The sequence below is a fragment of the Micromys minutus genome, assembly GCF_963924665.1.
Source record: "Micromys minutus genome assembly, chromosome: 26".
In the NCBI taxonomy this organism is placed as follows: domain Eukaryota; kingdom Metazoa; phylum Chordata; class Mammalia; order Rodentia; family Muridae; genus Micromys; species Micromys minutus.
In genome coordinates, this window is record NC_137961.1 from 10,156,116 (window position 1) to 10,178,587 (window position 22,472).

General features: G+C 39.0%; 1 protein-coding gene across 3 annotated transcripts; it reads right to left on the reverse strand.

Moving 5' to 3' along the window:
* Positions 1-603: 603 nt before the first annotated feature.
* On the reverse strand, positions 604-22,408 carry TMEM68 (transmembrane protein 68). Of its 3 annotated transcripts, XM_080938789.1 has the most exons (8): positions 22,307-22,408; positions 18,135-18,205; positions 17,817-17,916; positions 12,579-12,743; positions 9,728-9,921; positions 5,225-5,285; positions 2,952-3,091; positions 604-1,845 (listed from the first exon to the last, which is right to left on the reverse strand). In XM_080938789.1, exons 4-8 carry the CDS (start codon positions 12,724-12,726, stop codon positions 1,741-1,743), a joined length of 648 nt encoding a protein of 215 aa, XP_080794915.1. In that variant the 5' UTR covers positions 12,727-12,743; positions 17,817-17,916; positions 18,135-18,205; positions 22,307-22,408; the 3' UTR covers positions 604-1,740. The 3 variants fall into 3 exon arrangements, with proteins under 3 accessions (XP_080794915.1, XP_080794913.1, XP_080794914.1); XM_080938787.1 differs by having other exon boundaries at positions 17,817-18,205; XM_080938788.1 differs by lacking the exon at positions 2,952-3,091 and having other exon boundaries at positions 1,734-1,845; positions 17,817-18,205.
* Positions 22,409-22,472: the final 64 nt, after the last annotated feature.

A 22,472-nucleotide genomic window follows, 5' to 3' on the forward strand; every position in this document is an offset into this window, starting at 1 on the left:
TGAAATGTTGGTTTGACAGGGTCTGAAACGTCTCCTTACAAAGCCAACCAGAGTCAAGTTCCCAAAGCCAAGCTGGCACCGGGTCAGGCTGGACGGCACCTCCTCACCATCATGACCTCCATCAAGTCCCAGTCCCTGCGTCGTACAGAGGGGCCTCACGTTCAAGCAGCACACAAAGGCATCAGTGGGCTTGGGACTTTGACACTGAGGGTACCAGGAACCTAAGGTCGTGTGAAATAGAACAGTAACACTTAAACACTTGGAAAATGGACACTTTTTCAACATTAGCAACCAACGGCACTCTGTCCTGTCTTTAGAACCAACTAATTCTCCAAACATTTCTTGTTCACTTTATAGTCTTTTGATCATTCATTTTGGAAATACTTAACGGCTTTGAACCAAGTGAGACTCATAAATGGCGTGGGGGTGGAACAGCAATATGCTGTCTAAATAGGAAGCATACTGCATATTAACTGTGGTTCAATGAAATGACTACTGAGAAATATGGAGATAAAACAAGAATATATGTCTCACAATTTCACTAGAGTTGCAATTCAGCTTTATTTTCACATCATTTCTATATACATTATACATACCATAAATATACACTTGTAGTTAAAAAGTCCATATAAAAACGCACGTACTACAAAGGTGGAAGGAGACATACTGCAGTGAACTTATACCTGGTTGTTTAAATACTTTTATACTAAGTTTTCAAGACAACGAATCAAAGCAATTTCATTTTCAGAGGGGTCCATGTTTTCAGAAATTCATCATTCAATACATTTACTGAAATAAGCACGCGGCTGGCGGCAGCGCACAGGAAGCCCCAGGACCAGGACCAGCGCTTCCTTAGTGTGTTACTCCTCAGCCTGGAGTCTGCTGGCGTGAACTGAGGAGCATGCCCATGGTGCTATGTGTGCACCGTAAAACACTGTGCTGACAACTCGTCTACATATTTACTTAGGTACACGCTTAAAATAAATACTAAACAATTCGGTTAATAAATACTACAAATAACAGTGATTTGATTTATAAAATAGTACATCCCTTTCAATGTGCTTGGCAACTGGACATCATACCTGAAGGAGTAGTCGCAACATCCAATGGACAAAAAATGTACATAACTCCTAAAGGATTCAGGAATCAATTCAATTATAGATTTCTCACTACAGATATCTATCTGATAGATCAGATACGGATATATCACAGCAGATATAAGCAACTTACAAGGTGTGTGTTCATCACCACAGTATCACCATGCTTACATAGATCACTGAGGTGCAAAAGCGTTCCACAACTTACCAGCAGCTGTGAATGGAACGGAAGACATACGTACAGGCAATGCTCACCCAAGTTAAGCGAGTGCCACAGCCTAACCGAACAGCTCTTACAATCACATTGGCACCACAGACACTCATCTAAGAAGAGTAATTTAGTAAAGCCTGCCTAACCTAAACTGCTGACACCAAAGACTTATTAATGCTACGATTCTGTGTCTATCATATACTATAAAGATTGCAAATGCAACATGATCATTTTCTGAGTCAAGCAAGTGATGAGTTACTTATTAAATTTGACAAAAATGATTGAAAGGATAAGATTAATCATATAAAGTTTAAGTTCTAAAGAAAGATGTTCATTAGCATGATGTTTTAAAAACACTATTATACAACCTACAAAAATGTAAAAGACAATACCACAGATGCAAACTTGTCACTAAATACACTAAATTATCTGCTAATTAGTCTTCTGCTCCTTATGAAAGCGGTCCAGCAGAGCACGTCTAATGTTCCCTGGGATCCTTTGGTGCTTGTCAATCAAAGCTTGAACAGCATCCTTGGTCTATGTAGGAAACAAAAGTAAAGTCACTGTTGGTCCAGCCTCAGTTCCGATCATCTTTCAGGATTCTCATGTGACACTACACGCAGAAGCACCGCTCCCACAGGCATGATTCTCATGTGACACTACATGCAGAAGCACTTCTCCCACACCCATGTCTCGAGGGGCACTGACTGTTTTTCTAGCAATTTTAGCATTTCAGGTTCAGGGCCTTGTTAGGAACTTAGTAGAGGGAGAAATGGGAAGATGGTCTTCACTGGGAATAAACCCAGTTTTTCAGGGTAAAAATCTTCAAGACAGCTTCTGTTCAACAAATGGATGCACTTAGCAGAACTGAACTGTAAGTATACCTATTTTTGTTTTGTTTCACCTTGTTTTGATTGAGACAGGTCTCACTATGTAAACCAGGCTGGCCACAAACTCAGAGATCCACTCAGCTCTCCCACAGAGGACCAATGGCACATCAATCACCTCACCACGCCCAGCAGTTCTACATATGGTCTATCATAATTCAAAGTGTTTAAAATGGACCTCACTGATGAGAACATAAAGGGCGGTGTGAAAGTCACAGTAAAAACATAAACACAGGGCAGTGTGGCCAGTGTGACAAAGCAGCACCTGCTCCTGCACGTGTTCCGCACAGTGTCTGGCTCCTTTCACTGGAGCCGTCTCTTCTCACTCTCACAACTCCTTTCTTCACAAGATGACTGACTATTCCAGTGTTTAAAAAGTCCTCACTACTCACATGATGCTTTCTTTCCCGTCTACCTTGTAAACTTCGAAGACTCCACAATAACTACACAATACCTGACTTCTGTCTTTATCATCAACTCTGGCTTTTTTCCTTAACCACAGTTCTTAAAAACTCTGATACAGAAAGATATTTCTAGATTTCCTGTAGATGCCTACAAATCTATCCCTGGCTTCTAAACCAGAGATAAAATGTGTAGTATATACCCCAATCCAAACTCATGTCAGGAAAAATGTCACTATACCAAATGTTTCCAGTGGAGCAAAACCACTGTCTGATGATTTCCCACATATAATACATAATGAAATTTCAAATAATTTTAGATAAGACTAAGACTAAGAAAGAAAACACAAATTACCTTTTCAGCTAATTCTTCCGCTGTTACCTTTGGGTCATACGGAATGGGATCACCTAAGAAGGTCCGCAACTTTACAGGAAAACCTCCATACATTGGAGCAAATGGATAGCGGAATTTTTCATAAAGCCACCTAAATAATCCTGTTTTAAAGTAAGCAGAAGTATTTGCATTGGCCAAAAATGCTACGCGTATAACTGTAAACTTTCTAAGTAATTACACAGGACCTGTAGGAAGGTGACAATAATAGCAATTCTCAGCAATCTGTGTGTGTGTGTGTGTGTGTGTGTGTGTGTGTGTGTGTGTGTGTGTGTAGGATCGGAGTGGGGACACTGAATCCCGAGCCTCCCACATGCTAGGCAAGCGCTCTTCCACTGAGCTACATGACTAGCACAGCACTTCCTAAAAGAAAGCTTTGGTCGGTTGTAACAGTGCAGTATGTCGGTGTGATATGCTCATCAGGATGTGTGACAGACCCGGTGTCCCTGTGCTGAGACATACAATTGTCTGTACTTTACACTTGTTATTTTATAAGTGCAAAAAGAAAAGAAACACTAAATTGATTTATTAATAGACCAAGTAGCATGTTAAAAACATAAGAATATTAACAGACTAACAGTACCACCGCACAACAGAGGCTAATGAGTATCACAAGAACTGGAGGCTGAAATGTTTCGGGTGCAGAGCAAGCGATGTACACGTACAACAGACTGAGACAAGAGAGGACTCAGTGCACTCACCACACACTGGCCTACTAGACATGGTCTCAGACTCAGCAGGAACGAATGCAAATGGATTAAAAATAATTAAGTGGAGAAGGTTAAAAACAAAAACTGTATCATCAGAATCCAAAAAGGTAAGTTTCATGAAATATATAGTTGCACACTGAAAAAGCTGATTACATACAAATACACAAAGTTTACTATCACACCCAAAGCAACACTCACAAAAGTGAGTGGTCAGGTGTGGTGAGGTCCGCCTATTACTGCAGCACTGGAGGGAGGTAGACAGAAGTAGGTAGATCTTTGAGGTCAGAGCCAGACTCGTTTACATAACAAGTTCCAAACCAGCCAGGGTCACAACAGTGAGTCTTCGCCTCAAGAATGAATGAATGTTAAGAATTCTTAAAGAGCACTTAATTTAAAGATACTGAACTTTAAAATTAAAATAGAAAAGTTTTGAAAATAACTTATAATAAACAAACAGAATTTCTGTAATAGCTTCTGATTTACTATTATAAAAAAATAACAGAAAATAAAATTTCCAAAGCTAACTATAAAAAATGAATTAAAACAATGGGAATTGGCAGCTTGCAAAAGTTTCTGTGTGGATAGGAAGGAACAGCAACAGCTACAGATAATACAGTCAGCGGAACAGAACATAAATCACAGCAGAAAACAAGTGGAACGTTCCAAGTTAAGAGACATGGAGAAAACACATCCTAATTTCTTTCCCTACAACTATGTTACAAGTGGATTTTTAATTAGTAATCTAAACACAGACAGAAGAACGTATCAGTGCAAATTAATAGGATAAACCAAAGCAAATAACATCTCCGTTTTCTGTGATGCCAACCTTAGTTACTATGTAGGTCATCCAATCTTAAAGCTAGGTTCCTTAGTTGGTAATATAAAAGTGTTCTAAATCTTATCAACACAATATATTAGATGAATCACTTAAGTTTTAAAAAGCTCATTCAAACAAATTTTAATATGTATAGAACACTCCTAACAAAAACCAAAGTATCCCCAGGAATTCGAGGTTAAAGCATAAAGATTACAAGACCAAGGCCAGCCTGGATACAGGGTAATTTGGTCATTTACTGCCACTGCTTAGAGCCAGTTATCCCTAGAGTTTACACAAACAGTAGCAAAATATTCACTTCTAAAATTGATAGTTCAAAAGTCACCAGGAATAGTAGTGCATGCCTTTAACCCCAACAATCAAGAGACAGGGGTGGAGATGGAGGCGGGGGCAGGGGCAGGGGCAGGGGCAGGGGCAGGAGTGGGGGAAGGGGCAGGGGCAGGAGTGGGGGAAGGGGCAGGGGCAAGAGTGGGGGAAGGGGCAGAGCATCTCAGGAGTTTGGAACCAGTCTGGTTTATACAGTGAGTTCTAAGACTGCCAGAACTACACAGTAAGACCCTGTCTCAAAACAACAACAACAACAACAAAATAAAAACAAACAAAAAAAATCACAAGTTTTCCTAATAGGGTTCAAAATCCCAAATGCTTTACAGATAACACTGTAATTAAAAACCATATGAATGAGAACTTACTTGTTCCTCCAAGTGATCTAAATCCTTCCCGAATATTTTGTGTAAACATAGGAATAATGGGCTAAAGAAAAGAATTTGAATTCAAAAGTAAATAAATAAATTCACTTAAGGTCTCCATTGAGTCATTAAAGCAACTTTTTTGAGGGCACATTTGAAATCCTAAAAACAGATTTTGGTGGATTTATCAGACTAAATCTGACTTGATCATTCATGAAAATATGAGCTGGAATGGCTATTCTCTAATTGTAGCACTAATTTCAGCTACCAATTTTCCTTATAGATAAACCCCAGAAACTCAAAGATTACAATACTCATTGATTTCACTAAATAATGAATACATAATTGAATATATAATGAATTGTGAATGATGAATATGGTAAATTAGTTTCACTAGTTCCTAAATAATACGCTTTTTGAAGTTACGAGATAAAGGTACTTTGAAGGGGGTACGGTGGTTAGTGAGAATAACCCCTCTAAGTTCATACATTTGAATTCTCAGTCCCCAGTTGGTAGAATTAGGGGAGGCCTTGTTGGAGGAGGTGTGTCACTGCGGACATGGTGAGATTTCAAAAGCCCACACCAGTGGTTGGCTCTCTCTGCCTCCAGCTCACGGAGCAGTTATAAACTCTCCCTGCCAGGATGGTTATGGCCTTCGACCCTCAGGAACTTTGAGCCCACAATGAAATGCTTTCTTTTATAAGCTATCTTTATCATGGTATTTAGTGACAGAAACAGAAAAGTAACCAAGACAAAGGGAAATATTATATAAATTAAATGATAGGTTTCACAAGATGGTCTCATGGAATTGGTAACTCGTTTTTATGAGACCATTAAATTCAAGATGTTCAGTATCAATGACAAGTATATATAAGAATTTTAAAAAGTATATAAATTAATGAATTTAGATAACAAGTTTATAGGACATTCCATGAACATCGATACGTGGTATTTAATAATAGAAATGTTAGGTAAATGTCATAAAATAATGAGATATTATAAAGTATAATATAGGAAGGTTATGGTATTATAAACAGTAAGTACATCAAAATTGAGTAAAATACTTTCATCTATAAACAAATATACAGAACAAGGTGTTTTAAATAGATAAGACTATATGCATGTGTGTGTACACACGTTCATGAAGTTTCACATTATTTATAGAACTACATACCTTTACGAGCAAGGTTTTAGAGACTAGAAATCACAAGGATAAACTTCATAAAACTTAACCTCACACTGAACTAGCTGATCCCCTACCAGAGGAGAGCCACCTACTACATTAGGGGCCCCTGATGCATGTTTCCTTCACGGCTGTATCCCTCACACTCAGAAAAGCACCTATACATACAGGGTCAGAATCGGGCAGCCTTCGCCACACTGGAGAAGGCAGGCAGGGCTGGCCAGTGAAGACTGTCCAGTTTGATGAAGTTAGCTCATGAAGCTACTGTGTGGAGATGAGGATGGACACTGACTTATTCTTACTCTTTATTTTTGGGAAAATATCCACTACTACCTAAGGCATTACAGGTTTTGTAAAATAAGATGGATAAAAGTCTAGTGTTTTAAAAGGTACACTCCCAGAGCTCAGAATGCACGGAAGGAACAGAAAGCCTCTCAGCTCACAGATATACTGTTCGCCCTTGAGTGCAGCTGCTGGCCATGTCTACTGACCAGCATGATCCCGAAGGCATGCGCTGAAGCGTGCACTTACCAAGATGATTAGGTTGCGCTCTGCTTCAGACATTCCAGAAGCCACTTCATAGAGGAAAGCTTGCCCTAGCTGACGCCATCTTTCATGATGTAATCTGAACCTACAGTTTTTAAGTGCATCAAGCTTCCATTCTTCAAGGCACAGCACTAACATTTACAATTTGATGTTGTACACTTAGCACTTTCCTTGTACATACTTGTATACAAGGCAGCTGCATAGGCAACCAAGACTTTATCATTTCTGTACCCACATATATGTGTTCTTGGGGCATCAGTTCAACATGGGCTTGGAGTCCTATTTCTGTCACTAAACAAGCTGCTTATCGGACCTAAGCCTTACTTTCTTCAGATGAAAAGTGAAAAGATGTAATTACCTTCATCTCAAAAGTTTTTATGGATAAAGTATAATAACACAAATAAATAATTGCTAAATACAATGTTCCTTTCTTTTACATTTGTTGTTTGTGCTTTTCAATTAAATAAACTAATTTTTCTTCAACCTAGATGTGAAGCTACCTAAGTAAAATCTTTAGGAATTCACAAAATTAGAGGAGTATTTCTGGTATATATAACTGTCCCATCCAAATGGCCTTTACATATTTTCTGAACTACAATTCGATTCCCCTTTTTAGTTCCTTTTAGTATGCCCAGTTTGGTTTTTAAATTATTCTGGGGGAGGGGCACTGCTGGTGAATCATACTCAGCCTGGCACATACTTATCTAGAATTCTGCCCAGCAGTCCCTTTGTAAATGAAGCTAGTCTGACATCTGTAGCTTTAAGTGTTCTCTCACCGTTTATGGAAGTCTGATTTAGTATTAAGAGATAGCTGTCATTTACAATGACGTAAATATTTTACTGAAAAGATTTCCTCACAACTCTAAAGACCCAGTCTCTGAAATTTTGCTACTGTTACAAATTGTAAGGTAAGTGACTTTGTTTTCCAGTGGTCTCAGGCAGTCCAGGTTGAGAGTCACTGCATCAGAATATTACTCCTGCCACTTCCTTACCATGCGGAGCCCTGAGACAGACTCAAAAGTGCTGCGAACTACTTATCACACTTTAAATGTGATTAATAAATTAATAGCAGTAAAATTTTGTATTTGATTTGTATTTGATTGAGGTTATTTCTCAATTTTTTGGAATTTTATATAAAAATTAATTAAATTATCTAGATTATCTTTAAAAGTTATCAAGAAATTTAAGAATCTGAATTCTTGGGTTTTTTTTTTTTTTTTGGATTCAAGTTCTTTTGTCCTTTCTCTCTGTTAGGTCTCCTAAGCAACAGTATCCTTAAAACGACAAATGTAAGAACGAACAATTAAAATTCTTGATCTGAAATGTATATAAAAACAAATCTTTCAAAATATAAACTTATAGAAAATGAGTCAATGTTTTGTTTTAGATCAGAATTTTAGTTATTCTTGCATTAAAATACTACATTGATTATTCCTCATTTTGCACAGCTGCATGCAGCCTTTTGCATACCATTATTACTCGAAATCTACAGCTCTGATTGCTACATCTGTGCTTATAAAACTCTTGAAAAATGGGTAAAATGTGTTTAGTCAGTTTTCTTTATTACTAACACAAAATGAATAAATAAATTAAAATACTTTTTGTCAAGTAATCTGTGTTTAAAGACAATACACTAAAGATTTAAACATAAAATTTCTATACTTAACTTGTAACTTTACTGTTTTAACACGTGTATTTAAAAAGTCAGGAAGTAGATTAATTTAAACTAGGAACCTGTACTAAAGCACTAGAGCCGTAACTTTTAGGAGTCACACACAAGCTCATACATAGGTACAGGAGCTCTTCAGAGAATACTGTTCAACTGAAAAGTCATAATTCAAACAGAAGAATACCTATTCCTCTTTAGACATTACTGTTTGGTTACAATGAGTTACCCACAATCTTTCTTTTTTAATCAACAGTCTATATTTAAATGATGCACAGTAAACCAAAGATGCAGACTGATCTCTAAGGATGGCTACCTGGGCACTGAAAGTTACGGCAGCTGACCCAACCTCAAGTTTGGAGAACAGAACCAGAGTCCAGCGAGGGACTGCACCGTCTTAGGATAAAGTGCCATGTGGAGAACAAGAGACTAAGAAATACTTTTCAAAGGCAAAAAACAAACATCAACCAGCAAAAGCACATTCTTAAATTTGGTCTAGGAAGAACAATTAACTATAGGGAATCTCCCAAGTATGTTTAGTTGTATTGATGAACATACTTATTACTTGATGTATTTTGTGCTCTTGTTGGGCAGAAACAATGATAAGATGTCCACTTCTTATCATTATATTATAAAATAGCTAATCACATTTGATGAAAAAAAGACATGTCACGTAGTACATGTATTGTTATAAAAACCAATTACACATCAAAGAATTGTTAAACCAAATTCATCCATGAAGTCCAACTCATCCACACAAGGTTACCAACGGTCTAAAATATAAAAATGAGCTGACTATACTATTTAAAGAAGAGTACCTGAAAGAGTGGTGGGCTGTGTACAAATCCCATAAAAAATAAAGTGGAATTTACTACTGAGAAAAAAAACTTTGTTAAATACTTGCCAAATTTCTAGTTCAGATTTTTGTTTTTTAAGATGGCTTCTCCCACATAAGCAATACTTGTCTTTCGATACATGCCTACAAATTGTTATACATAGGAACTTTTGTGCCATTACAAAAGAATCTGGCTTCATAAACTCTGGCTCATTTTTTAAGCATTTCTTTGAAATTCAAGCAAGCTTTGCTTGAATAATTACTTTGATGACTCACCACTTTTGCATCAATTGCAACCTGCGCAAAGCCTTTACGATTACCCCATATGATGTTGTAGGTTTCATCACTGAGTAAGGCTTCTCGAACTCCGCCCGGTGAAATAGCTAACAGGTGACCGCTCCTCAAGATTTCAACACATTTTTCTCTTGGTCCATGAAGAGCACAAAATACATCAAGTAATAAACTAAACCCTGTAAAAAACATAATCATGAAGATGTATCTTGATCTTGTTCAATTCTTTCAGAGCAAAATTCATGATCTATGCAATTTACTGCACATACTTTCTAAAACCTTGAAGTCAACAGTTCTGAAGGTATAAAACCTACTTGACTTATGAAATAATATCTTACTGACCATACACTATTGGTTACTTCCTGACTAATTACCCCCTTAATATGAATATTTTACATTTCCAAAAGCTTAATTAAAACTCAAAACTATCATGAAAAACTCCATGAAAAATGAGGAGTCTTCTTCCCATCTTACAAAAGACAAAACGTGGGCTTAAAGTAGGTAGCATGTTTGAAGTCACACAGCAAAGGTTCCCACTGGGCTATATCCAATCCCATATGCCTGTCACTGAATTTCAAGCCACATATAACCTCAAGTCTGTTAAAACAATCAGATAACCTCAAGTCTGTTAAAACAATCAGAGATGATATCTCATCAACAACCAAAACCCTAACCTGTAACAAAAAACCACCGGAGACAATATAAATCCAATGATGTTCAGCCATACCAAAAATTAGCTAAGACTATAATCAAATCTATTGAAATAAAAAAGTTAGATGACGCTAATCCTACAATTAAGTTTTTATAACAACAACAAATATCATTGAGAATTTTTAACCAACTTAGGAAGGTAATTTAATTGAAGGAAAGCTAATTCCAAATCTTAATATTATGCAGTTTTTTCAAACGGTGACTACGCTTGTATGACAGACTTCCTGTCAATAAAAAGAAATCCTTTAATAAAAATCCTACAGTAGAACTTTATGTGCTTGTCAGTGTGCGTGTTTTTCCTGCTTGAGACTGAGAACATGGACAGTTCACACAACTGGGCAAACTAACATAGCCTCCCATTGCCTTAAAGAGCTGAAAGGACATTTAACTATCATCAAGATTTAAATAACGCTTACTCTGCACCAAAACCTCACTTACTTAATTAGATGCACTCTCAGAGTAAAAGGAAGGGAGGGCACATAAATTACAAAATTTCTCTTGCACTAAAAATTATAAATGACTAAAAGTAAGTCAGTATCAAAATATGGTGTGAGCATAAAGGAAAAACTACTTTGAAAAACCTAAAGACATTTCTTACTTGTGAAAACAGAAAGCTAGAAACAAACCTGTGCTCCATAAGAAACAATAGTTAGGTAAACACTTGAGCCATACTGGTTGTGGGTAGCTCAGCACATGGCTGCCTGGCTAGCGTGTGGAGGCCCTAGGTGTAATCTCCAGAGCCTGACTGAGGTAGGAAGCACTGAAGGACAGTAATGTTTGCATTAACTCGTTAGGGGGAATAAAACCCACAAAATGTTTGGAAATGTATGAAAACGTCATTTTTTTTAAAAAATCGAAATAACTAGTTATAATTATAATATCTTTCTGTTCCCCACCTACAAAAAGTCGTCACACTCTTTCTAAAGGAAAACCTTACAACTGATTTAACATATGCACATAAGACAGATGTTTTAACATATACTAAAGCACTAACCATATGTATAGAAGGCACTGGAGTAGACTGTTCCTTAGCTCACTGCTGAGTTTGGGTCTGGTTCCTGGGCCAGCTTTGCTTTTATTACTCCAGAGAACATACTAGCAACTCTCCTGGCTGGTTTCTACTGATTTAGTGATGAAAGAAAGTAAAATTTATTCTCAGTAATTTCATTCAATGATTTTTTTAAAAAATAACTATTTTATCGTAAACAATTTGGCTAAACTTTTTAAAAAGATATAAAGTCATGATGAACAGTCTTCAATCTCAAAAGTTTAGGTCCATGAAGCAAATCATACACTGGAAAAGAAGTATGTGTACAATACTCTTTAGGATAGTGTAGACAAATATACCCTTGTGTATTTTCCCCCAATTTTGATTTGCTATTAAACTTTAACAGCACTAAACAAGAAAGAAAATATGAACATTTAACAAACTTATACACAAAAATATGTATTATTTTTTAAAATTCTACTTGGGAGTTCAAGGTTTGGGTTAGGGATACAGTACAGGTCAGAGCACTTGCCTAGTACTCTGTCTCTAATATCACAGTAAACAGACTGCTGTGGGGCGTGTGTGTCTGCGCCTCACCAACTTGGTAGGCTCAGGTAGAGGATTACTTAAGACTACAAGCTGAAAGCCAGTCTGGGTAACTTGGCTCAATTTTTAAAAGATTTTTTTTTTAACTTAGAAAATACTGGCTAAAATTCTGTTAATTAAAAAAGGAGGAGGAGGACACGAACAAGGAGGAGAAAAAATAAAATAAAATAGGACTGGAGGGCTAAGAGCAAAAGAAAAAAAGATGAAGAGGAGGAAGAGGTAGAGGTAGGGAGGGAGGGAGGGGCAATGGGTGGGTGTATATGAATAGAGCCACACCTAGAAAGCCAAGACTCTGAAAAGCTAAGGCAGGAGGATTACCCATTCACAGTGAATTTTGGCAATAGAGCCAGACTGTCTTTAAACCAAACAAAAAGTAGGTGATATTTCTGGGTATTTTTCTAAAAGATGTATTACTTAAATTGGATAATTGGGTTGTTTTCAAATTTGTTATTTTAAAGAGACAAAACACTCTGAACAGCACTAGAGAGAGACTACCACATAATTTGATCACTACACACAGTTAAGTTTTACCTGGGATTTTAAAGACAAAGTGGTCAGCTACTACTCGGCAAGTTCTGCCTTTGTGGATGAAAATCTTAGCCATGAAGTAGTAAAAGTCTATGGGAATAGCGCCGTGATAAAAAATTATAAGTGCTGGTCCTTCTGGTATCTTCTCCATCCCATGAACTTCATAACCTGTTTGAAAGACAAGCTGCAGATAAACAAAATACGTAACATAAAACCTGTCTTTGCCTTCCTGGTCCCTCCTCTCCACAGCTCTTCCCCTCCCCTTCCTTCAGTTGTGGGATAACTGGTTCTACGGTCATACAGCGGGACACATTGAACAAGGCACGTGACTGCAGACGAGGCAGAGCGGTGCTGGGAGTCAGGGAGGTCAGGGGTGGCCCAGGAGTGGGAGTCAAAGCCAGGGCAGAGCTGTGAAGACAGCACTGAGGCAGGAGAGAGCAGCCTTCGGTGATGGCTGCTGGGGAAGAGGAAGGCGGCCAAGGGTAGACAGAGCAAGCACAGGGATGGGGACAGAATGCACCCCAGCACCGGGCTGGCTCAAGAGGTTAGAGCCAAGTGTGGGGAAAGGGGTCATCTTAGAGGTGCCCAAGTAGGGCTGCCTGAGCAGCTGGGGACCAGCCTCCCCAGGTGTGCACACTTCTCACTCACAAACCACTCACCACCTAGTTGGGAATGCACCTACACTTTCTTGCTGATGTACATTTCCTGTAGGTAGGCTCCTGCTATGAATACACTTAGGAATCCTGTCTGCCCGAGAGTGAGCCTCAGGGACCTACGATGCACGTGGTGATGCTGCACTTGAGCTGCCACATGCACTTTTTAACTCAAGGTGTCCTCTGAGGACTTTCTATTACGATATTCATTTTCAAGGGAAACAACTGTCAGGAACACAGCTTTTAAACGTGCCATTTCCTTTTTCCTGGAAGAATGTTTTTTTTTAAAAAAGTGAAAGGTTTGAGCTAAAAGGCTGCTGGCCACCTGAGGGCAGAGACTTCATTCACTCATTACCATCTAAACTGAAGTGAGTTGTGTACAAAACTTATAAGTGTTTCTTTGTATTTTATAGGGAGTCACAGAATGTTTTTGTAAAAATCATAGGGTACATATGGCCTGAGGGTAAATTTTATAGTACAATATAAAATACTGAATAGATCCTGGCATAGAGATATTTTGAGTAGTAAAGACCTTATATATAAATAAAGCCTGTTCAGTAACAGGAAACTAAATGAACTGCTAAATATTTGTGAGAAGGATTAACAGCATGTGACATCCTATCTGGCCACACATATACAAATGATAAATAAACCAAAATTTTCACCAAGTTTTAGTAAACATGGTAAGTTTTAGGTACTTTTTTCTTTTTATAATGATCATTTTCTAAGTTTCTGAAATTTAAAAAGCACACATTAAATTAAATGAAACAAAATCAAACTATAGACACAAATGCTTTTTATTTATGTCACAAGCTCAACTTTTTAAAAAGTATCCCTTAGCTTGACAAAATAACATAAAAAAAAAATTAACACACGCTAAGTACTGAGCCTCTGAGCCATAAATACATAATAAAACTACCTTGGAAGTCCAATATAAAATAGTGCTTAAATTTACCTGTATTGTCCTGTATATATTTAGGCAATGTATGTGCTGGCTAAAGATGCAAGTTCCTAACAAGTACCATAAATAATGTCATTAAGTGTCACTTACTAAAGACCAGCAAGGTGCAACTCTGAGACAGGCACGTGTGTGCGAACCACGCTCTGTGTAAAACTCGGAGGGCCAGCAGGGATTTAATGAGCAAATATTAAGAATCCAAAGCATCCAAATCATGGGCCCTGTTTGCAAAGTTCAATACCATGACTTCTGGCCCTGAATCCCAAGTGCAGGACCGATATAGTATAGAGTTCTGAGCAGGGGGCTAGAACCATTTGTCAAAGCCTACATCCTCTGACTGTACCTCTGAAATAACTTCTCTGAACCTGTTTCATGAGGAGTAAAATGGGGGGAAAAATGTGAAGTTTATCTATCTTGAAGTAAGGTTTTTAAGAGTCAAGGCGAATAAAAGTATTTGACAGTCAAAAAAAATTTTAATATGAACATAATGTTACCAAACAAGGTATTAGACTAAAAAGCCTATCAGTGAAAAGTTTTCTTAATGGCAGCTTACATGACAGTGATGAATATCACCAAGTGTCTATTTTAATGTCTTCCCAGAAGGATTTCTGTGAGTTCAGGGCCAGCAAGTTCCTGGACAGCTAGGACTATAGAGAGAGAGCTTGTCTTTAAAAAAAAAAAAAGAACCTCCCCTCTGAAACCACTTTTCTATAGGCTTGTCAACAGCCTACAGACGTCTTTGTCAAATGGTGTTCTGCCTCAACAGTGGTTTGTTCTTCACAAAGCGTATGTATGCTGAGGCTGAATTACGAATGCAGCAGTTGTAAGAAATGAGGTCTACTAGGAGGCCGCTAGAGGATGGGGAGCACCCTTAGGAACAGACTCCAACTCCCACAGAAAGACTGTATTCCTGGGAACTAAATTACTTTTAGGAACAGGCTATTTCATTTTGTATTTCGTTTTTTTTTGTTGTTGTTGTTGTTGTTGTTTTTTAAAGATAGGACCCCATGACCTAGCAACTAAAGTAGGCCATGTGATTACCGAGAGCTAAGAAGCTCCATTAGAGCAAAGGAACTTACAAAGCGAGAAAACACCCACAAATAGCACACTGGAGTCTGGCATCCAAAATATATGAGGCTCACAGAATGAAGACAACAAAACCAAACACCTTTAAATGGTCCAAAGAACAACGGCTCTATTCCCTTCTCTTTTTAATTTGTTGTATTTGTCTTATTTTATGTGTATGAATGTTTGCTCTGCGTGGTTGTTTGTATACCACGTGTACGCCTGAAGTCTGAAGTTCAGAGAGTCTGCTGGGTTCCCAGACACTACAGCCGTGGAAGCTGTAGGCTCCTATCTGTGTGCCAGGAGCAAGATCTGGGTCTTCTCAAGAGGAACAACATCCTCCCAAATGCTGGGCCAGTCCTTGGTCCCTTCTTCTTTTGGTTTTTCAATAGCACTCTATCTAGGCTAGCCCTGAACTTCTGTTGATTCTCCTGCCTCAGTTTCTTAAATGCTGGAATTACAAAACAATGGACCATCAAGGATTGCGCATTCTTCTCAAAAGAAGACATACAGATGGTCAGCAAATAAGCAAAAAAATACGTTTCATTAATTATCAGAAAACGTGTGTTGAAACCACAATAAAATATCATTCACCCTAGTTATAACGGCTATTGTCAAGGATAACAAGGAACTGCAGGGGTGGGCTCAGTGCTGCGGTGCCCATTATTATGAGGTCCTAGTTTAATCCCCGAGAAGCAGTAGGGAACTTCCAATGCTGGCCACAATGAAGTGGGATGGGAAATCGTTATATGGTTGAGCCATTCTAGAAAATAATATGGCAAATCTGGGGAAGAAAAAAAAAACAGAACCATTGATACTAAAAGGCCAGCAATTCCACTACTGGGTGCAAAGCCAAAGAAGCTGTTGCTACCCACAGATACAACTGAACAACATAATGCATCAAACAAGCCACACAAAGACAACAGCATGTTTTAAATCTTTACATGACCACTCACAAAAGTACAGACTGGAAGAGCAGTCACTAGAGACTGGGAAAGGACAACAGAGAGAAGGTGAAGGAACGTTAGAGCTTGGCTGAGTGGGAGGGAAGAAGGGGGGAGGGCATGAGCACATGCAGATATGTCCACAATTCCCAGGTTGTCTAGCTAATGTATTAGCAATTAGTCTTTACAACAGCAGGCTCCCTTTACATTTTCTCTTCCTAGGCGCCTGCTTCCCTTCCACCTTTAGGCCATGAACAAAGCCACTTGAGACTCACCAGGACCAAGGAGGTGTGTGCCCATGCTCTTAGACATTGAGTTATTTACAAATTATCCCATTTCAGGTACGCCAGTTTGAAAGCAAAATGGACTGAAGTACATATGGCTCAAATCCTTGGCATTTTTGTCCAAACACATGCCACTTATAAACTAAGGGACTGGTTGAAAAGTACTGGTCAAGAGAACCACCAAGTCCTTGGAAACAAACCATCTGAGCCAAAAACACACCACCTATCGTTAAGTGTTCAGCACCAGAGACTCTCAAGTCATAAAGAGGACGCTTCTTACAGAGAAGCGTGTGGTCACCTCACTTATCCAGAAAGACACCCCATCTAAGTGATGAATCAAGCAGCAAGTGGATAAACATCACAACTTACACTTAATGTTTACTATCATAATATTTCACTCTTTTAAAATGTCACAGTGGTAGAATCAAATTTACTCTGAATAGCAGAGTTCCAGAACAGCCAGGGATATACAGAGACTCTGTTTATGCAAAGTAAAATTGAAACAAAAAGACTTTTTCTAGCCAAGCCTGGTGGCATTTGCTACAACCCCAATAATATTCAGGAAGCCAAAGGAGGACTGCAAATTCCAGGTGGCTGGACTACATTTCCAAAACTTATCTCAAAAAACAAAACTAAGTGTGTCTGGGGACAGCTCTGTGCACTGTGTGCTGTACAAGACCAGAGCTCAGCTGCCACCACCAATGTTAGGTGCTAACCCCAGCTCCAAGGCACTGGACACACTCTTCTGGCCTCTATCAGCACACACACACACACACACACACACACACACACACACACACACACACAAAATCAATCAATCACACAATCTTTAAAAACAACAAGAAAATGCAGTTTCTAGGAAGCAGAAACAGAGGACCACAAGGAGGAGAGAGAGAGAGAGAGAGAGAGAGAGAGAGAGAATATGTATACACACACATATATATATACATATGTGAAACAGAAGCAGGGCAGCTTAAGGGGGAGGAGCAGTGAGAAGTGGAAATGGGGAGAGAAAAGGGAATGGGGCAGCAAATAGAAATAAAATGACAGAGACAAATAAAACATCACAATAAGAGCTGTGACTGTGTGTGTTGGTCAACAAGAAGTTTTGACAGTTCTAAGTAATTTCTATAGATGTCTTCAATATCAAGTTTCATATTTCAGTTTATAGTAATCAAGAATGGTGTACAACAGAAATAAATGTATTAAGAAAAAGTCACTGACAGACATACATATATACTCCATGTGATATCCCTTCCAGCCCTATTCTCAGTAACTCCCCAGTCCTCCCCAGTGTCGGCACGACATGCCGGGCCCAGAGACAGCAGTCAGCTTACCGTGCCAGACGGCCGCGTGTCCATCCCAGAGCGTTGCCACCGTTTTCCTCGCGCCATCCCACAAGTTATGAGAGTAGGCTTCTTTTAACACATTCTTCCTCTTATAAATATGGAGGAAAATAATAGTAAGGTAGAGAAGAAAGATGGTAAAGTAAGGAAGTATTAAAAGTATCAGTGGGGTGAAAACCCATAAGAGATGGTTCGCAAAATTCAGATAGTCCTCCAATTGTTCCACACCCAGCCACTGTTCAAGCACGTGGATCAGACAGGTCATGTAGGGCACGGAGTCCTGTCCTGCAGCACAGGTTTGGTTGTTACCTATCATTTTCTTCAGATGGAAATCCCAAATTCTGTCTCTCTCTTCATTGCCGTATGTTTCCCCTTTGTGCCTGAGGGGGAAAGATGCAGTTATTTCCCTTGCGACTACAAAGTTAAATATGTTAGTGTATTTTGCTATGAACAGTCATCTTTAATAACAAAGATAAGTAGGGGCTTAACACTTAACTGTGAGCATGATAAGGGTTTCTCTACAAAATCATGGAAAGTGATGGGTTTAGCTTTTGAAATAACTTGCAAGCTGTGGTTAAGACGGAAAAGCTGATAGAGAATGAAATTGCCGCTCAAACTTGTAATCTAACCCATATCTTCCATAGACCATGCTGAACATTTGACTCTCTTTGATGAGACTGTCCTTCACAAAGGAAAACATCGATCGGTGTCTGATTCAGCAGAGTGACCCAGAGCTTTAGGAAATGGTGACATACATAGAGAAACCGGTTAACATAAGAGCTTATCTGCTCTTTTGACATTGTAGAATTTTAAAATTCACTTTTTATCTCACAGTCACTAAGATTTCTGCTAAAACATAAATGACTGAAAACAGAGCTGCAAAAACATTGCATAAACTCTCTCTCTAAAATAATTACTTGACTCGCCAGAAATTACACAAATCTCTTATCTCTAGCTTCAATGTATGTACTCTGAAAACACCTAACAAATGAAATATACTTAAGTTTACATTCCCATGAACTCAATGGCAGGGGATAGCCACAAATGTCTGACAAATAATGACAGCCCTGGGAATGTCACATCACACTCAGGTCACTCTGCACAGCTGTCCTATGAAGGCCACCCATGAAGCTGACTACAGCTATAAGACATTTGCATCTGTAAGGGGAAAGTATAAATGTAGAACATCTAAATGGCTGTCACTTCTTACTAACTTTTACTAATGGGCTACAAGTCAAACCGTCAAATATGGCATTCGATAATACAGCTCTGTTACCCTTAAGGAATATAATTACCTACCTAAGATGTCCTTCTTTCATTCATATGTTCACTGCTTCAAAGTCTGGTCTAGAGACACTTAAACCATTATTCCATATTATGTAATTTTAACAAATCCATCTCAAATTCTTTGTGACAGATTCAGGAAAGGAATAAATAAAGGAGAGAGACTAAACCAGACTCTCACACAAGAAGAAATATATGGTATCTTGTTACCAAGATTATCTTGCTAATTAGCTTTTTAACAGTGCACACACTTTGGCTCATAGAGGACTTGGTCTGACTTCTGTGTGGTGAACAGCATTTCTCTGTGGCAGCACTGGGTAACCCTGTGTATAATATGCTCCTCAACCTATATTTTATTTTTCTCACTGAGTTAGTTACTCTTCTCATCACTAAAAGTTCTATTAAAACATAAATGTGCATACTGGTCAAAATGATACTTGGATTCAACAAAATTCCAATAAAAAACCATCAAAGATATTTCACATAAATAGAAAAATACACTCACAGAACTAAAACAACCCCCAAAATCACATGGAGACATGAAAGACTTGAAATGACCAAAGACACTGAGCACCAGGAATAATGCTGAAGGAATTACCATATCCGCCTTCAATATAACCAGAACATGGAACTGACATAAAAACAGACATGCAGACCAATGAAACCAAACAGAATATAAAATAAATGCATGTACTTACAGCCAATTTCTTTTAAGCAAAGACAGCAATGTTAGTATTAGAAGACAATACAGGAGAAACTATGCCCCCCAAAGCACAAACACCTAAAGCAAAGAAACTATTAATCAAACAGCAGATTTATTTCTAGACTGTACTAAGTAGTAAAAAGGTTCAACAAGAAAAGCCCAAATAATCCCATTAAAAAGAGGGCTTGAATAGTCACTCCTTGGGAGATTATACAAATGGCTGACAAACATGAAGAATAGAGAGCACACTACTGTTGCTACTCTTGACTGTCAGCTTATGGGAGTAGAACCACCTAAGAGACAAACCTCTGCAAATGTCGGTGAGGATTTGGTTGGTTTGGAGTTTTTTTGTTTGTTAACAGAGGTAGGAAGAATCACCCTAACTTTGGGTGGTACCATCTCAAGCTCATACATGGAAGCTTATCTCAAAGATGAAGAAGAGTGGGGTCAGGACAAGTGCAGGGAAGGATGTAGACAGGGCGATTTAGTGGGGGTGGGGCATAGCCAAAGGGAAACGTTTACTTTTAAAGCACAGTGGAAAAACTGGTTCACAAAGTGAGTGCCTTAGTTAGGACTTTACTGCTGTGAACAGACACCATGACGAAGGCAACTCTTTAGAAAGGACAACATCTAATTGGGACTGGCTTACAGGTTCAGAGGCTCAGTCCATTATCATCAAGATGGGAACATGGCAGCATCTAGGCAGACATGGTGCAGACAGAGCTGAGAGTTCTACATCTTCATCTGAAGGCTGCCAGTGGAAGACTGACTTCCAGGCAGCTAGGATGAGGGTCTTAAGCCCACACCCACAATGACACACCTCCTAATAGTGCCACTGTCTGGGTCAACCAAATACAAACCATCACAATGAATATCCAAAAACAGATAATAGAACATTTTGAGTGGCCCAACACAATGAAAGGCTAAGTCTAAGGCGAGAAATGAATCATTTCCTCTGACCTCATAAATACAAACTATATACATGCACTGAAATGCTGCCCTGTGGCCCAGAACTATGTACAATTATTAGATGCCATTGACTTTTTAAATAAATTTTAAATATTTTTTTATTATCTGACCCAATGGGGAGTCTGCATGAGTGAGCACTATACCTTGGTTGTTCATGTGGATGTGGAGGACAACTTTTGTGCATCAGTGAATATTTTGTGGCAAATGCCTTTCTTTAACCAATAAGCCTTCTCCCCAACACCCAGGTGTCACTCATCAATAAAAAGAAAACAAACACAATAAAAACCTGTGAGTTCAAGCTTCTTTCTCTGGATTCTGATGTACATTACCTTTCAAAGATTTTGGTTTTCAATATACAAATGCTCTTCTAGTTTTGGTTTAAAAGTCCCCCACTCTTTTAATGACTACTGTTCTAACTGTACTATAGGCTATAGTCATTCACTCCAATTATGCTGCAATACACTTATTTTGCTTGTTTATTTATTTTTTGCAACAGCATCTGTGTAGACCTGACTTGCTTTGCAGACTAAGCTGGCCTTAATCTCAGAGAGATCTGTCTGCCTCTGCCTCCCAAGTATGAGATTAAAGGTGTATGCCACCAAGCCTACCTATAATTTGCTTCTAGACTGGTGTATCTACAACTGCAGTATTCTTCCCTTTCACAAGTCCTAAATTCAATATATATTTGACCTCAAAATAAGGCCGTGTTAACAACGTAGGGAGAAAATATCCAAATCTCAGCTCAGTCCTTATACAGCCCATAAAAAGTACCAATAAACAAAAACTAAATCTTCATGATGCAAAAACCTTCAAGCATGAGCTTGTTTTGTTTTTGAGGAAGCTGTTGGCCAGTCTCAAACAGCACCTAGTGCTGAATGTCTTTTTTTTTTCAAATATAATAATTCTGTAAGTTTTTTATGTCCAACTTACACACTATCATTTCTTACTAAATATTTAATAAATTACAAAACCCAGAGATCGCGGCAGCACAGCCATCTACAGGATCTGGACCATTTCGAATTTGCACAAATACAAAAAAGTTTTTAAGTGTTGTTTCCTTTAATCCTCTCCGGAGCCTCATGGATAGTTATTATTACTCAGCCTCTTTTTATAGATTATCAGACGCTGCTCACAGAGGCCAAGTCACTTGCCTGGTCACATAGACACGAGCATAAACCAGTATTCCAACCCTGCTCAGTCAGCTCGCCACCAGTTCTAACCTGTCCCATTGGCCTCGTCTCTAGAGTCTCACTATTCCCTGCAGCTCCAGCAGGCTCGCGGGACTGGGCTGTCATGAGACAAGCGAAACGCCTAGCCTCGGACAAAAAGCTATGGCTGGGAGTTCCGGAGCAGAGAGACGCGGATGCTGAGAACTTATAGGTGACGGGCGTGGCAAGAGCTGGACTCCCAGACCGGACAGCGCAGGCGCAGAGACCCGGGAACCCGCCTGCCTTTCCGCTCCCGGCCCCGCGACCAGGACACCACGCGTGCCACCGGCTGGAACAGCATGGAGAGCCCGACGCACCTGACTAGGGAGTCACAGGAAATCAGGTTACCCTCGGCGACGTCGGCAGCTAGTCAGCGGCTGAGCCGGGAGAGATGGACACTCAGATAGTGCCGACTTCCTTTAAACACCTGAGAGGAAGAAGCCCGAGCCGCATTGGGTGTAGGACCGCCAATTGCCCCGCCCC